Source organism: Callospermophilus lateralis, chromosome 1 (genome assembly GCF_048772815.1).
Source record: "Callospermophilus lateralis isolate mCalLat2 chromosome 1, mCalLat2.hap1, whole genome shotgun sequence".
Taxonomy (NCBI): domain Eukaryota; kingdom Metazoa; phylum Chordata; class Mammalia; order Rodentia; family Sciuridae; genus Callospermophilus; species Callospermophilus lateralis.
Genome location: NC_135305.1, coordinates 149,121,117 through 149,137,836, shown reverse-complemented (window position 1 = coordinate 149,137,836; position 16,720 = coordinate 149,121,117). Strand labels below are relative to the sequence as shown.

The 16,720-nt window shown below is 41.9% G+C and overlaps 1 protein-coding gene across 8 annotated transcripts in view; it reads left to right on the top strand.

Annotated features, from left to right (window-relative positions):
• Hectd4 (HECT domain E3 ubiquitin protein ligase 4) overlaps positions 1-16,720 on the top strand; it is a 172,052-nt gene that overhangs the window by 117,830 nt on the left and 37,502 nt on the right. For all 8 annotated transcript variants that reach the window (XM_077108969.1, XM_077108967.1, XM_077108968.1 and 5 more), the window contains exons 44-52: positions 544-659; positions 8,410-8,513; positions 10,250-10,411; positions 10,528-10,676; positions 11,147-11,226; positions 11,533-11,696; positions 13,963-14,200; positions 14,969-15,105; positions 15,560-15,686. In XM_077108969.1, the coding sequence (XP_076965084.1) occupies positions 544-659; positions 8,410-8,513; positions 10,250-10,411; positions 10,528-10,676; positions 11,147-11,226; positions 11,533-11,696; positions 13,963-14,200; positions 14,969-15,105; positions 15,560-15,686 (1,277 nt within the window). The remainder of the gene's footprint in view (positions 1-543; positions 660-8,409; positions 8,514-10,249; positions 10,412-10,527; positions 10,677-11,146; positions 11,227-11,532; positions 11,697-13,962; positions 14,201-14,968; positions 15,106-15,559; positions 15,687-16,720) is intronic.

Here is a 16,720-nt window from a genome sequence, read left to right as displayed (position 1 = left end):
AACCTACACACGTCCTCCTGTATATTTTAAGCCCTGTATAGAATCTTTAGGATACCTACTACATTATAACTAGTTGGTAGATGGTATTATTTAGGAGATAATGACCAAACCAAAAAATTGTCTGTGTATGTTCAGTACAGGTGCAATTTTTTCTCCCAAATATTTTCGATCTGTGGTTGGTTGAATCTGTAGATGCAGAACTCCTGTGGATATTATGGATATGGAGGACTGACTGTATATTTCCAAGCCAGTTCAGCCAAGAATAAAAGCAAAGGGGGCTGGGGTTGTGGTTCAGTGGTAGAGCGCTCGCCTAGAGCACATGAGGCACTGGGTTTGATCCTCAGCACCACATAATAAATAAATAAATAAATAAATAATTGTGTCCACCTACAACTAAAAAATAAATATTTTAAGAAAAGAAAAAGCAAGAGGAGTAGAGAGTCTAAACTGAGGGACAAAATTGATTGAAATGTTTTTCACAGTTGACATTATAAAGAGTAAACATTGATGACTTTGAAATATTGTAAATCTTTTAACATTAAGAGCATGCCTGGTCATGGCCCAGCTTTTAGAAGACAGCTTATTTTGTGAAGAATTCATACAGCAGTGTCCAGCAGCTGTTGAAGTTCTTAACCTGGTAGCCCAGGAATGCAGTGCTGGTAAGTACCTGTTCCTTTCCTTACCACTCTCTTTGATGGCACATAATCAGCACCTCTACTGTTTGATAATGGATTATTAACTGTGTTCATACAGGAGGCAGCTGAGTTCTAGGAGAGTGTATATCACAACTCACTGATATCCCAGACCTACAGATATAAGTCAAAAGCTTTCAGTCATACCAGCGAGGAAGCAGGCATTCTTCAGTTTACCTTTAGGCCCCTGCTAGAATATTTTCTTTTCTCTATATTAATTCATTGCCTTTATTTCCCTATCAGAAATATGAATCAGAAGTCCCTAATGGGTGGCATATATATTCTGACTATTGTCATGGGCTACATTTGAATTCAAGGTTGAGTTTACACTGACATCCATCCTTGGGGGTGGGTGTTAAGGGAAAGTACAAAACCATACAGAAGTAGGGGGGCAGTGTCCTAGACCCTCGTGTTTGCATCATTCAAATTTAATAGTTCAACTCACAGGTGATCCTGCTTCATCTATGCTATCATCCCTGGGATAATTTTAATCCTAGATATTATTTTATCTGTAAATATTTTGGTATGTTTCTCTAAAATATAAGACCTCTTAGCTGGGTACAGTAACTTACGCCTATGGTCCTCCCTATGAACTCAGGAAGCTAAAGCAGGACAATGCAATTTCAAGGCCCACCTTGCAACCTCATAATCCCCTGTCTCAAAATAAAAAGGGCTACAGTCAAGGCATGGTGGTGCACACCTGTAATCCCAGTGGCTCAAGAGGCTGAGGCAGGAGAATCAAAAGTTCAAAGCCAGCCCCAGCAAGTTAGCAAGGCCCTAAGCAATTTAGTGAGACGCTATCTCAAAATAAAAACTCAAAAGGGTTGGAGATTGGCTTAGTGGCTAAGTGCCCCTAGGTTTAATCCCTGGCATCAAAGGGGTAGGGAGGTAGGGATACAGCTCATTGGGAGAGCCCCATAAGGTTTATTAATAATTCTTTAATATTAGTAAACATCTAGTCATCATTTCACTTCCTAGTTTTCCTATAAAGATCATATTTGTTTTTACATTTGGTTATTTGAATAAGGACCCAAATAAAGTTGATGGTATAATTTCTATGTCTTATACAACTCTTGTAAAGCGTAGTTTCCTCTTTCTCTTATTTATTTTTTGGTGTGTTATACATTTTCTAAAAGATTTCCCAGTCTGGATTTTGCTGCTTGTGTCCCTGTAGGTGTCACTTAACATGCTCTTTAGCCCTCATATTTCCTATAAATTGGTAGTTGCCTTGCATTTTTTCTGATATTTGTTTGGTTTTGCCTTTAGATCTCTTTAAATCCTCTTTTGGTCATTTTTCTTATCTATATTATTTATTATTTATTAGACCATTTACTTTGTCCATAACTCTCTAATACCTTTTCTGTCCATAATTTTTTTATTCTTTTTCCCTGTGGCCATTTCTCTTGGGATTTATTTGTTTTTCATTTCTTAATTTATCTTTATTCTTTTTTTTCTCCCCAATATATTTGTCTTTATTTGTATCTGATTTACTTCTCAAATCTCTTCTTTTATAAGAAGATTCAGTAGAAGTTCCAACCGGAAGAATCAGTCATATGTAAACCTCAGAGAGATCTGTGACTAGAGACAAAAATGGGAGAAAATGAGTTACCTGGGCTGCTAGGGTAAAATTACTTGGGACAGGTCTTTTGCCCATAGTTTAGTTTGCTACTTCTGGTAGGTCCTTAGTTCACTGCCTCTGCTTTTTTCATATTCTTGGCTTAGGAAACGTTTTAAGAAATATTTCAATTAATTGTAGCAAACATAATTTTTTCTTGCAAACATAAAATTTGCTAACTTAATCACTTTTTGTCTATAGGACCATTCCTCGTTATTCTCTTCTACATATTTTATAGAATAAAATGGTCTTAATTTGTAAAATTAACATTGGTGCTTAATGTACAAGCCAAGATTTGTAGTAGTTTAGAGCAGTGGTCTCATGTGGTTTTGATCATTGTCCACCTAACTGTATTCCTTATTGGAAAAGAACAAAGAGAACCATATGGAAAATGCATACTAATAACTGTGACTAAAAATTCACTTATCATATTCCCAGGAATAGCCCTGAAGCTTTAAGTAAATATCAAACTTTGCCACTGCAAGGTCACTTACCCATAATAATCAAAGAAAACATTGTGTATTATGTGTTACTTTGTAACAGAGCAGTGGATTCTTATGGCCCAGGTGGGATCATAGTTCTGCTCAGGAGAAATTCTGTTTAATAAATGATATTAGGAGGGGTGGGGCATGAGAGAAGCGAGAATGGAATGGATATTCATTCGTTCATTCATTCAGAGATGAGGTCTCAGTATGTTACCCAGGATGGCCCTGGACTCCTGGGGCTCAAGCCACCCTCCTGCCTCAACCTTCCAAGTAGTTGGAATTACAGGTAGTGCATGCCACTGCACCCAGTTTAGGATTTTAATTTTTAATGCCTTTTATTTGATATATAAAACTGTCATGAAATTTTTAGCAATAAATATTGATCCTCAGATTTTCAAAAATTTTTCAATGAATTCCTTTCACTATTTTTTTTCGTCTGGTCTTACTTAAGTAACAGATATGGCCACTGTAATAATAACTGAGATCTAAATCTTATAACTTCTCTGTGTAAAGAGGAGAGCACTTAGTGTCACACAAGCCGGGAGTACTCCCAGGAGCTGTTCCCATGAAGAAGTAGTACTCCTAAGAGGTTACCTGGACCTCTGAGTTGAAATAGCAAAGGAAGCCGCGATTCAAACCTGAAGACAAAGCCCATGGAAACCAAAAGAGGTCTTGACTTGTTTTACACTTTTAGAGAACCAGAACCCCAGGTTCAGCCGTGTCTCCCTCTCCCAACTTTCTAATATACAGATTTCTTGACCCAGATGCTCTCAAACTGAAAATTCCTAAGAAAGCTCAGAATCATGTTAAACTACTTCCCAAGAAAATAATAGTAAAAGATAAAATGCTGCCCAAGAGCCACCAGAAACTCAGGGCTGTTAAGAGTGGCCCAAGTGGTTATGGCACAGTGGCCTTCTGACCACACTCTAGGAAACGGTGCCCTGAGTTTGCCCTGACCCATCTTCTCCTTGCCCTTCTCCTGAGTTTTCACTGTCTCCCTTCTGTGGAGTCCCAGGCCTGCTGGCTGTTTCTCCACCATGTCCCCTCCCCAGCCTCAGGAGTGTGCCACATTTATAATCAGAGTTGCCGATTGTTCAGGAATCAGCTCTCCTTCCTGACTTCCCTGCTCCAGTTAATACTCGGAGTACTGTGGCTGCTCCAGGAGTAGCCAAGCAAGTGCCTCCACCTTGTCCTCATGTCTCTTGCCGACATCCTTCTGGAGTTGAGCCCTGCCCTACCTGTCTCCACCCCAGCCCCCACCAGCACTGTGCTCCCAGCTCTTTCCTCTCATCTTGTTTCTTTCCACACTGTCACCTCTGTCATCTTGCTGAAGCCCTGATCTCAGTGGCTGCTTGTCAGGAGCAGCGGCTGCCCTGTGTGGCTGGCTTTCCTAGCTACTGATGCCAAGCTGTAGCTTGTGCCCTGGACAGAGTCACAGCAGACCACTCAGTTTCTTATTACTATGACAGGGAAGAACGAGGTTTTTCTTCATTGAAGTGTAAGACTATAGAGTCTGCTATTACCTTAAGCCAACCTCATGGCAAATGAAATTTATCAAGTAAGCCCTGTTCCCTTCCCCAACCCCAAGCATAGCTTCTAAACTTGTTATTTAGCATGAATCTTCACCATGGAAACTGCTACTGGTTAATTACAATAGCATTGTTGCAGGTGTCATTGTATGTGAGGCTGTCCAGAATAATTTTCTAAGTCATTTAAACAAAATAGTTAGAAAGTATATATCAGAAATAGTTGGTCTCCTTATGACTAGGTGACTTACTTATGGCCTCCATAAGCTCTGTAATTGAACAGTTTCTCTCTTCCTCCTGACCACTGGGAAGCAAAGATCCACATTTGTACCCCAAATATAAAGGACCCAGGCACACACCTCATGGGCCCGCTGTACTGTTGGCTCCTCTTTGGCTCTGTCTTAAAGTTGCCTTATCTCTCTTGTTTCCTGATTTATATCATGGGATTACATTGGGTGTGTCTGTTTCTTCCCTTAGGTGGCTATGTGTCTGTAGCTAAAGTGTAAGTAGATTAGTCCTTAGCCACTGTCTGACACAAATTCTATGCTTTGCTTTGCTTTGCTTTTTCTTACTGGGGATTTAACCCTGGGGCACTTTGTCACTGAGCTGCATCCCCTATCCTTTTATTTTCTATTTTGAGACAGAACCTTGCTAAGTGACTGAAGCTGGCCTCGAACTTAATGATCCTCCTGCCTCAGCCTTCTGAGTTGCTGGGATCATAGGCACCTGGCTGTGTACTTTACTTTTTTTTTAATCCAGGAATGTTTTAAAATTGAGGAATAATTTACAGACTATAAAATTTACCACTTTAAAGTAGACAATTCAGTGAGCTTCACCACTAATTCCTTAATATTTCTACCTCTGTCCTCTCAAAAAACTGCTCATATACACAGTAAGTGGTTACTACCCTAATCTCTACTCTTAGCCTCTGGCAATACGAATCTGCTTTCTATTCTATAAATTGGCATCTTCTGGGCATTTCATGTAAGTGGAATCATATAGTATGTGACCTTTGGGGTCAGGCTTCTTTCACCAGCATCATGTTTTCATAATCATTCATATTATAGTACTTCATTCTTTTGTATGGCTCAATCCCATTCTGTTGAATGAATAGACCACATTTTATTTATTCATTGATTGATGGATGGATACTTGTGTTGTTTCTACTTTGGGATGTTATGAATAATGTTTCTATAAACATTTATATAAGTTTTTATGTGGGTATGTATTTTTAGTTCTCTTGGGTATATACCTTGGCTTACATGATAATTCTGTGGGTTTTTTTGTGGTTTTGTTTTGGTGGTGTTGGAGATTGAACCAAGGGCCTCCCACATACTAGGCAAGTTCTCTACTGAGCTCCACCCCCCCGCCCTTTTACTTATTTATTTATTTATTTACTTACTTAACTTTGAGACAGAATCTCTAATTCGACTACCCTGCTTTCAAACTTTCAATCCTCCTGCCTCAACCTCCTGGGAACATGGAGTTATAGCATGTGCCACCACACCTGGCTATGTTTAACTTTTAAGGAATTGCTTTCCTTTTTGAGGGACTGTTTTTCAAGTGACCATATCATTTACATCCCAGCAACATGTAGGGCTCCAGTTACTCCACGTTTTACAAATGTTGGTGTTGTCTACCTTTTTTATTATAGCTATCATCACAGGTGGGAAATGGTCCCTCGTGATGGTGTTAATTTACATTTTCCTAATAACTGATCATGGTGAATATCTTTTCACATTCTTATTAGTCATTTGTTCATCATCTTTGGAGAAATTTCTGTCCAAATCCCTTGGAAATTTTTAAATTGGGTTATTTGTCTTTTTATTATTGAGTAACAAGGGTTCTATATGTATTCTAGATATACTAGTCCCAAGTCAAATGTAACTTGCAAATATTTTCTTCTGTTCTATGGGTTGTTTCTTCACTTGCTTAATAATATGCTTTGAAATAATAAAAGTTTTCATTTTGAAGAAATCACTTTACCCAGGTTTCTTTTGTGACTTGTGCTTTTGGTGTCATATCTAAAAACCATTAGTATCTGTTGTAAATTTGTGTCTATAAAAATGGTTTAAGGGCTGGGATTGTAGCTCGGCAGCAGAGCACTTGCCTAGCACATAAAAATAAACAAGTAAAATAAAGTCATTCTGTCCATCTGCAACTCCAAAAAAAATTTTTTTTTAATGGTTTTAAAACCTTAAGAAATAGGCCATGCATGGTGGCACACACCTGTAATCCCAGCAGCTCAGGAAACTGAGGAAGGAGGATCATGAGTTCAAAGCCAGCCTCAGCAAAAATGAGGCACTAAGCAACTCAGTGAGACACTGTCTCTAAATACAATACAAAATAGAACTGGGGATGTAGCTCAGTGGCCAAGTGCCTCTGAGTTCAATCCCCAGTACCAAAAAAAGAAACAAAAACAAAAACAAAAAACCTTAAAAACGGAGTGAAATAAATATTAGCAGATTTATAGTCCAAATGGTCTAACCAGAGTCTTTATGCCTATATCATTTTCTAAGAATTTTATAGTTTTAGCTATAGGGTTTATGTTGTTTAGGTGTTTTTTGATCCATTGTGAGTTAACCTCCATGTGTCATGTGAAATATTTTTTTTTAAAAAAAATTTTTTTAGTTGTAGATGAACACAATATTTTGTTTATTTTTATGTGGTGCTGAGGATTGAACCCAGCGACTGACACATGCTAGGCAAGTGCTCTACCACTGAGCCACGATCCCATCCCATGAAATATTCTTAATACCTCTTGCACTTTGACTTTTCTAGACCTTTTCTCATAGTGTCAAGCCACCAGAATTTTCTTTCTTCTCTGTTTATTGCATTTCTGTCTCTTATAAGATCGAAGTTAATACTATCTTCATTAAGACTGTCTGGATTCTAGAATGAAGTTATTGCCCACTCATCTGTGCCTGGGCTTAGGCCTTATGTCACATAAACATACAGTGAAGCTTTATGCTCCTTTGTGTGGATGTGTGTTTGTGTGCATGCTCACACTTTTTATATACCCTCCTATGTCTTCATATTCTCCAATATCTAGCAGTGTGCCTGGTTCATAGGAGGCATTGAATAGACATTAATTAATTTATTGATTGGCTTATTTTTATTGGGGACTGAATCTAGGGCATTTTATACTGATATATAAAGATGATTTTTATTTTATTTATTTTTATTTTTTTGATACCGGAGACTGAACCCAGGGGTGCTTAATTACTGGGCTACATCCCCAGCCCTTTTTTGTATTTTATTTAGAGACATTGAGTTGCTACATGCCTCGCCAAGTTGCTAAGGCTGACTTTGAACTCATGATACTCCTACCTCAGCTTCCCGAGTCACTGGGATTACAGGCATGTGCCACCGCACCCAGCAATTTTTATTTTTGAGACAGGGTTTCATTAAGTTATTGAGGCTGACCTTGAACTTGCAGTCTTCCTGCCTTAGCCTCCCAAGTTGCTGGGCTTACAGATGTGCACCACCACATTTGGCTCAATACACATTAATTTTTTAAAATCATTTTAGATATTAAGAATAATAGCCTTCATTTACTAGGAATATGAATAATAGTTCCCATTATTTGCCCTGTGCTTGGAGCTAAGCTAAGGGCTCTACCTGAGTTAATTCACTTCATCGTCTCAAAACCCTACAAGAGGGCTGGAGTTGTAGCTCAGGGGTAGAGCACTTGCCTTGCAAGTGTGAGGCACTGGGTATGATCCTTAGCACAACATAAAAATAAATAAAGATATTGTGTTCATCTACAACTAAAAAATAAAAATTAAAAAGGAAAAAAAAAAACATGAGATTTAGGCACTATTATTACCCTTGTATTGGAAGTGAGAAGTGAATACAGAGGAGTAGAGCCAGGTTCTGCATCTAAGCAGCCTCATCCAAGCCATGCACGCAGCCACATGACCATGCTGCTGACTATGTCATAGTCAAAGATGTCCCAGGGCATTTGCTTCTTTGTAAGGAATTAAATGATGTCTATAAATGAATTTTGCTTCAATACTACTCCAGAGGAGTCAGAGTTCTGTTCAGGGTTGTAGAAGTTGTTTCCACAGATTCCCTGTGCCCCTCTGCAGGAGAGCGACTTGCTGTTGTGGAGGTGCAGTGTGAGCGGCTGAGGATGCTCTATCGGGACTGTGCCCGGCCCCCGCCCCCTCCCCTGCAGGCTGACCGGAGACAGGTGAGCCCTCACACCTCCTACCTGGCTGCAGGCTGCAACACACATCATTAAAGAAGGCCAGCAGCTTGTTGATGACATTTAGGATGAGCATTGCAAAACCCTTTGTAGGTGCTTGCGGTCATCCGAATATCAAAGCATATTGAGCTGACGTTATGAATACTGAAAAATTACATTAGGGGCAGAATTTATTGATTTATTAATAGTTCTCTTTGTTATCAACAACAGAGAAAGAAAGCCCTTAAAATTTTAGCTATTTAGTCCACTTTATAATAGGTGTATTTGGAGAGAGAATGAGAGACTAATTTAAAAAACAAAAGTGACAAAATATTTAAAGTTGCTACATATTTGATTGATAGCAACATTACTTGCAATAGCCAAAAAGTGAAAATAACCCAAGTGTCCATTAAGTGTTGAATGAATAATCAAAATATGATATATCCAAGCAACAGACTATTTGGCCATAAAAAGGTATGAAGTGCTAATAAATGCTATGACATGGATGGACCCTAAAGTCATGCCAAGTGAAATCGACAAAGACCTCATGTTTCTTGGTTCCATTACATAAACTTTCTAATTCAGGCGCATCCATAGATAAAGGAAACAGATTAATGGTTGCCAGGAGCTAGAAGGAGAGAGAGGTTTGAGTTCTGAAGTACACAGTTTCTTTTAGCAGGGAAAAACATGTTCTAAAATTAGATCATGGTGATGATCGCACAACTCTGAGTATGCTAAAAACCACTGACTTATATATTTGAAATGGAGAATTGTATATTATGTGAATTACACAAGATAAGTTGGAATAACTAGGTAGTGTATAAGATTTGCTGTATTCTTGCAGTTTTTCTGTGATCTTAAACTTATTTTTTAAAGACATTAAAAACGTATAAAAGGGGGTTGGGGTTGTGGCTCAGTGGTAGAGTGCTTGCCTAGCATGTGTAAGGCACTGGGTTCGATCCTCAGCACCACATAAAAATAAATAAAATGAAAATTAAAATAAAACATATAAAAGGAAAAAGTCCCTTTAAACGTCATCATCTCCAGTTGCCATGGTCAGCACATTGACATAAAAGTTTTTTAAGCACAAATGAATTTCTGTCTGTACTTTTGATGCTCAGGTCTTTCTCCTCTGTAGATGGCGAATCCCTCCCTATCCGTGTCAGCCAGCAGCAGCGGAGCGTGTGCTCGAGCTGTTATTGCCAGGCATCCAGGTTGACTTGAGCTACCTCTATGAGGGCGACCTGACGCACATCTCTGGAGCTCAGTCTTTCCCTGCGTCTTATCTCCCAGTTCGCTCTGTAGGATACAGTGAAATCGGGGGTCAAAAAGACAGGCTTTGTCCGATAGAGAAGACTATTTCATGATATTAGATTGATTAAAGTATTAGCATTAACATTTACAGAGTTAAAAGAGTAAATATTCCTGGGGAACAGGAGTGGACGTGGTGAAGGAGATAGTTCCCTTTGGGGAAAAAAATCAAAATTTGTATATATATGGCTGGGGCATGGCTCAGTGGTTGAGCACTTGCGTAGCATGTATGAGGCCCTGGGTTTGGTCCTCAGCACCACCAACAAAACCAATGTTTCTAATAAAAAGTAAAATTATTTTATATATATGTACACAACTGAATATGCTGGTATTTTAATACCATCAGATAACTTTTGTTTTCTTTGGGAGATAGAGGCATTTGTGTCCGCAATTTTATTGAATGAGGTTTTCCCCCCCACCATCCCTTGTAGCCCAAAGAGATAACTTGGAGCCCCTCCCGAGTGTTTCCTCCAGTGCGGGCCTGCATGTTCTCATCTCACCTGACCTCGGTCACATTCCTGGCTGACCCCAGCGCTGGGGGAGGTCTGCCCCGGGGCACCTTTATCTACGCCACCTCACCTCTGCCAGTTCAGGTGAGACCACACACAGCACATTGCCTTTAGCTGCTTCCTCCAAACTGAAAGAGCAAGGAAGTGGTTGGGGTCCTGAGTGAGCCACCTGACTGTGCCCTCTGCTGGTGTCTCTTCAGGCCCCATCTTTTTACTGGGAAATTGAAATTGTTTCCTATGGAGATACTGATGACGACACTGGACCAATAGTTTCCTTTGGCTTTGCTACAGAAGCCGAGAAACGAGATGGAGCTTGGACCAACCCAGTGGGCACTTGCCTTTTCCACAAGTGAGTGACTGCTACTACTTTTATTTAAAGAGAAGAAAAGTGGGTCAGTGTTTCAGAGAACAGCAGCTTCCCACAAGGTGTTTTTAGATAAGAAGCCAAAATCGAGGTGTGTCTTCAAATAAACTTGAGGAAAGGAGCCGCTGCTTCCCTCGCTTGGACATTCACGGTGCCTGTTGGCATCGTTACTTCCTAATTGTCCTGCAATAAGAGATTGGTTTTGTTTCCAAATGGATTTGAGCCCGCATCCTTTATTCTATGAAGACAGTTCGGGAGACGTCGGTGTGGGTGTATTGATGCTAAAGTGATACCACAGTCTCTGCCCCCACAAAATGTGAGAAATGCCCGTTGAAATACACTCACATTTCAGGGTTCCTGGTGGCCCTCATGCTGCTGATGCCCTTCCCGTGCACTTCGCCTGCCGCTGTGCGGGCTGATGCATCTCGCCCTTGACTCCCTCCTTCTCTCCCTAGCAATGGCCGAGCCGTGCACTACAACGGCTCCAGTCTGCTCCAGTGGAAGAGCGTTCGCTTAGACGTGACTCTCTCTCCTGGTGAGTGCGGTGGGGGCTTTTTTAACTTGAATACTTCTGGTGGTCCCAAGTTTGGGTCTAAATGGGTTAAAGTTTAAATAAACTTGGGAACTGGAAATGTGGTTTGTCTTTTAGTGAAAACCAAGTTCTTGTCATTGCTGACCCTAGTGTACACCAAACCTCTTACTTTATAAGGCCATTACCCATTTGGTAACTTAGGGGGCACTTTTGTCTTCATCTGGCTGCCACACAGGTTGCAAATTACAAATTTGTTGGAGAGTCAATAAAGGGAGGAAATGTGTGTGTCCTTCCTATTCTCTACTATAGGTGACGTGGCAGGAATTGGCTGGGAGAGAACCGAGGGTACTCCACCTCCACCGGGGCAGCCAGCCAAGGGCCGGGTGTACTTCACATATTGCGGGCAGCGCCTTTCACCATACCTTGAGGATGTCTCTGGTGGGATGTGGCCTGTGGTTCACATTCAGAAAAAGGTAAATCACCTTGTTGGGAGAAGAGAGCAGATCTTAGTAATTTGTTTCTATCAGGAAGGAGAAGGTAAAAGGCAGTAAATGTGTGTGCTTCTGTACATACCATATTGTGCATGGTTAACAGAAAGGAGCACAAAGTGAGCCTAAGCAACGTGCTGATCCCACAGTCTAGCAAGCACTTAGAGTCTAATTGCTCTGACTCCTTCTAGCCATCATTCTAACAGCAATACAAGGACAAAAGTAGCAGTGCTCCTTCAGATGCTGCTAAAATGATTCTGTGGTTAGGTTTTGACAGTGACCCTGGGAGGAATCCTTTGGTTAAGAACCAGAAGTTCGTATTCACCCACCCAGCCTCCCCACTTGTATTCCATCATGGACCTCTGGTTTTTAAGGAACACCTAGTAACATCTAATGTTTTGTGAGACATTATTCCTGAGAATGTGCTGCTGGACCCCAAATTCATCTCTGTATTTGAGACTATACCCAGGTACCCATTCTCATGTACCCAGAAGCTTAGACCACATCTCAAAACAGATGTCTTATTGGCATGTCAAAGTTGACATATCCAAAAGTGAGCCAAGCTCTGCCCAAACCCAAAGCTATTGCTCTCCAAGTCTTCCCCATCTTAGGGAATGGCAGCTCCTGCTTTCTTGTTCCTCAGGCCAGAAACCTTGGAACCCTCCTTCATTTCCCTTTGTCCTCTTGCTTGACATCCAGTTTGCCAGCAAATCTCGTTGGTTCTACCTTCAAAATGTGTCTCGAACCTGACCCATGTATTCCATTTCTCCACCAACACCTGGCCTGGCCACCATCATCCCTGGGGTTGCTTTTCATCCATTATTCTCCAGCCCACCTCTCAGCCTTATTCTTATCCCTTTATGTGCCTTTCAACACAGCAACCACAGTGATCCTTTAAAAGTGTTAGGGACTGAGAATGTGGCTCACTGATAAAGTGCTTGCCTAGTATGCGTGAGGTGCTGGATTTGATCCCCAGCACCACCATCACCACCACCATCAAAAAAAAAAAAAAAAAAAAAAGTTAATTAGACTGTCTCTTCTTTACTCCTAACCAATCAGTGGCTTCCCATGTCATGCATTGTAAAAGCCCAAGTCTTTAGGACGTGGCCCTGTACCATATCTCTGATATTGTCTTTCGTATCTGCATTTGTTGAGTGAACTAAAGATGGCAATAAGACAGAACTTCCCAGCTTGTTCCACTCATTAACATATTCAGCAATATTTATTGAGCACCTACTCTTTGTCAAGTTCTAAGTGAAATAGAAACAGAGCCAAGTGTGGTGGCATATGCTATAATCTCAGTTACTCAGGTGGCTGAGGCAGCAAGATCCCAAGTTCAAGGCCAGTCTCAGCAACTTAGTGAGAACCTATCTCAAAAAAATAAATAAATTTAGAGGGCTGGGATGTAGCTTGGTGGTAAAGCATCCCTGGGTTATAATAAAGTGGAAGAATTAGACATTGGTCAAATAATTACAGAAGTATATGTGTGATCACAAACTAATAAATGCTATGCATGAGAATATTAGTCTTTATGAAGGCAAGTACCAAGCGAATCTAACCACGTCCCAGTTTCCCTAAAGAAGTGCCATTTGAGCCCAGTCTGGAATGGTAACTTAACTAGGCAGAATTGGAGGAAATAATGCTTCGGGGGAGGGAGTGGCACCTGCAGTAGGTAGTGTCAGGTTGAAAGGCCGTGCCAGAAATGAGGGAGGGCTCTGTGTGTGAGTAGCAAAGAGCGCAGGAGTTTGAGGGCAGGGCAGGAGGGGAGGCAGCATGTGCTTGGGTGGCACTTCAGGTACCAGGTCATAGAGTCACACCAGCCCCCTGCCTGACTACTCCTGCCCACTCCCAGGTGGGGCCATTCTGATTTACCATTTAGTCAAGTGCACCTTGGGTATTTAAAAAAGAAGAAAAAGGGCTGGGGTTGTGGTTCAGTGGCAGAGCACTCGCCTAGCACATGTGAGGCGCTGAGTTTGATCCTCAGCACCACATGAAAATAAATAAATAAATAAATAAATAAAGGTTTTGTGTCCAACTACAACTAAAAAAATATTTAAAAAATAAAAATAATAAAGAAGAAAAAAAATCTGGATGCAGTGGCGCATGCCTATCATCCCTGTGGTTCATGAGGCTGAAGCAGGATAATCACAGGACTGAGGCCAGCCTCAGCAACTTAATGAGACCCCAGTACCATGAAGAGAGAGAAACCAGAGTCCTTTCAAATCCTTTATTTCATGCCCTTTCCTTCCAGAACACTAAAACTCGAGCCAACTTTGGCTCCCGCCCATTTGCCTATGCCGAGGGGCAGGCCCATCGCAACGCAGCTGACCTATGCACTGACCTGGCAGAGGAGATCAGCGCAAACTTTGAGGCCCTGCCCTTTGCCATGGCATCTGACAGTGACAACGATGCCGGCACCAGTATTGCATCAGACCCAGGCACTCATGGGCCACCGTGCCGGATTGCAGCTGTGGCCACCGCTCAGCAACGTAAGTCACCTCCTCCTGAGGCCCCATTCTGCCAGGGTTGAGAGTGCTGTGCATCCCATAAGCCCATTTCACTGGGCCATCCCTGTTACCGAGACCTCAAATTAAGTACCATAGGTCACCTGAGGATGGCGGGCCAGTCCAAGTGAAAGAACAGGGGGCGGGAGGCATGGCAGCCAGGGAGGCGCTTTCCACCTCAGGGAGCCGTCACAGGTTAGTGGCAGCAGAACGGAATGAGGTAGCTAAGGATCCCAGAGCATTTTTAAGATCTCTCATTTTATAGTTAACTCATTAAAAAAAAATGTTGATTTAAAACTGTGGCCATCAAAGTATAATAAGATGCCTATGATAGAATCGGGATGGTAGGCACATAGGTGTGTATCATAAACTTTTCTTTATTTGAAAAATGTCTTAATAAAATTAAGTAAAACTGAGCTCACCAAACTGAAGCTGTCTGTAGGCCACATCTGTAGGCCACATCTGGCCCCTGGGATGCTGGTTTGCAAACTGGGTGAAGTGTCTGCTTGGTTCTCTCTCATAGGAAAGAACCTTCCAAGTTCTCTGAGTTGAATAAATCAGACCCATAAAAACTATCTTGGGATTCAGGGTAATCATAGATGCCTAGTTCTTGACTCTGCTTTAAGTCTGTCCACCTGCTAGGAGTCTAACCATGATGCACATTCAGGAAGTCCAGCTTTTCCAAGGGTAGGAAGTTAATGGTCTTTCTAGCTTGCTCTTGATTTATTTTGCTGTCATCCTGCTTTGTTATAGAATATGATAGTGACACCTCCTGTCATTATAAAGTTGAGCTCAGCTATGAGAATTTCATCACCTCTGGCCCAGACCCTCACCCGCCTCCCATTGCCGACGATGAGAGTGATGACGATGACGATGATGACATTCCACAGGTAAGAGGCCCGAGACCCAGGTTAGGAGGTGGCCATATTTATTTAGCTCCCGGATGGCTGCCATGAGCTTCAGGGAATGATTTTGGTGTGAGGTTGCAAGGCCAGTGCTGGTACGGTTCACCTGGGTGGCTGTGCCTGAACAGTTGTGATGTGCTCATCTTTCCACACCACCCGTTGATGTCGGTCTCTGCTGGGCTATGGCCAAGTACAGGTCCAGGTGCTGGAGAGGGGCAGTCTGGTGGCAGTAGTGTAGCAGTGAGCTCAGAGCGTTTCAGTGGCTGTTGAGGGAAGGGAAGAGCTTGTTGAGCTGTTCCTCCCTGGCATCTGAGGCTCTGCCCCTTGCTGCCATCACTGGTGTCACCTGGGCGAGGCCACTGGGCGAGAGCTGTAAGGGAGGGAGGCATGCTGCCCGCTCGAGGTGCTCCCCTCTGCTCATGGGTTGCCTCTCCTTCAGGAGGACCACTATGCCCTGCTGGTGAAAGCTTGGGAGACCAAGGTTTTTCCTACCATCCGAAGACGCTTCCGGAATGAAGCAGAGAGGAAATCCGGCCTGGACCAGATCAAGGGTGCTTTACAACTAGGTCTGGTGCTTTTTGTTCTCCCAAGGAGCTCATTGCATGGCTTGAAGAGATGGGGGAGATGTAAAATCAGGAGAGGTGCTCATCAAGTGTCCAGCCTGACTTGACCTTGTCTTCTCCCATACTGCCAGTGAGCTCTGGATCTTTTGCTTTCATAGACTCTATTTACCTGTCATTTTAACTCAAATGAACTGCTAAATGCAGCTGGAATGGTTGTCCTGGGAATCTGAAGAACCTAGTGGTTAACAGTCACATCTAAAGTCACTGATGTGCTGTTTATCAGCTGCGGGAGCTTGGGCTTTCCTCATCTTTAAAATGGAATCAGTATGGTAACAGTCTCATTTGTATATGAGAAATAAATGGGCTGATATAGGTAGTTGAAACTCCTAAGAGCAGTGCCTGGCACAAAGTAAGCACTCAAGTAATGTAGTTCTGCATGTCACAATGGTAATGCTGGAGGTGAGACTTTTCCCCTTCAGCAGAGCAGTGGAAAGGCTGAAAGGAGGATAGGTAGATGGTTCATAGTGCCCAAAGGATCCCTCTGTAATGGTGATCAGCCTCCTGTCATCTGGTCCCCCGGTAAAGCTATCTATCCCTGGCCTCCAAAAGCTTTACTTTGGCAATCTCCCTTTGACTCTTATTCCTGCTTATTGGATAGTATTTTTTTTTCTTCCTCTCTACTATTTGGAAAGATTATTTAATTCCAAAATGTTTTAATATTAAGCCACAGTTTCTGTTTGTTCTCTCTGACGCTTCTTTCCATAAGCATCCTTCTATAATCACAGTCTCTTTTTAAACTATGCTTAGAAAATTGCCATAACTCTTCATTACAGCAAGATAGCAAATAAAGATGGTGGGTTTATGTAATGGAAATAGGCTTTGTTTAAAAAGAGGTGCTTGCCAGGCCCAGTGGTACCACATATAATCCTAGCTACTTGGGAGGCTGAGGCAGGAAGATGACAAGTTCAAGCCCATTTAGCAAGACCCTATCTCAAAGTTAAAAAAAAAAGGACTGGGGATGTAGTAAGTCATAGAAC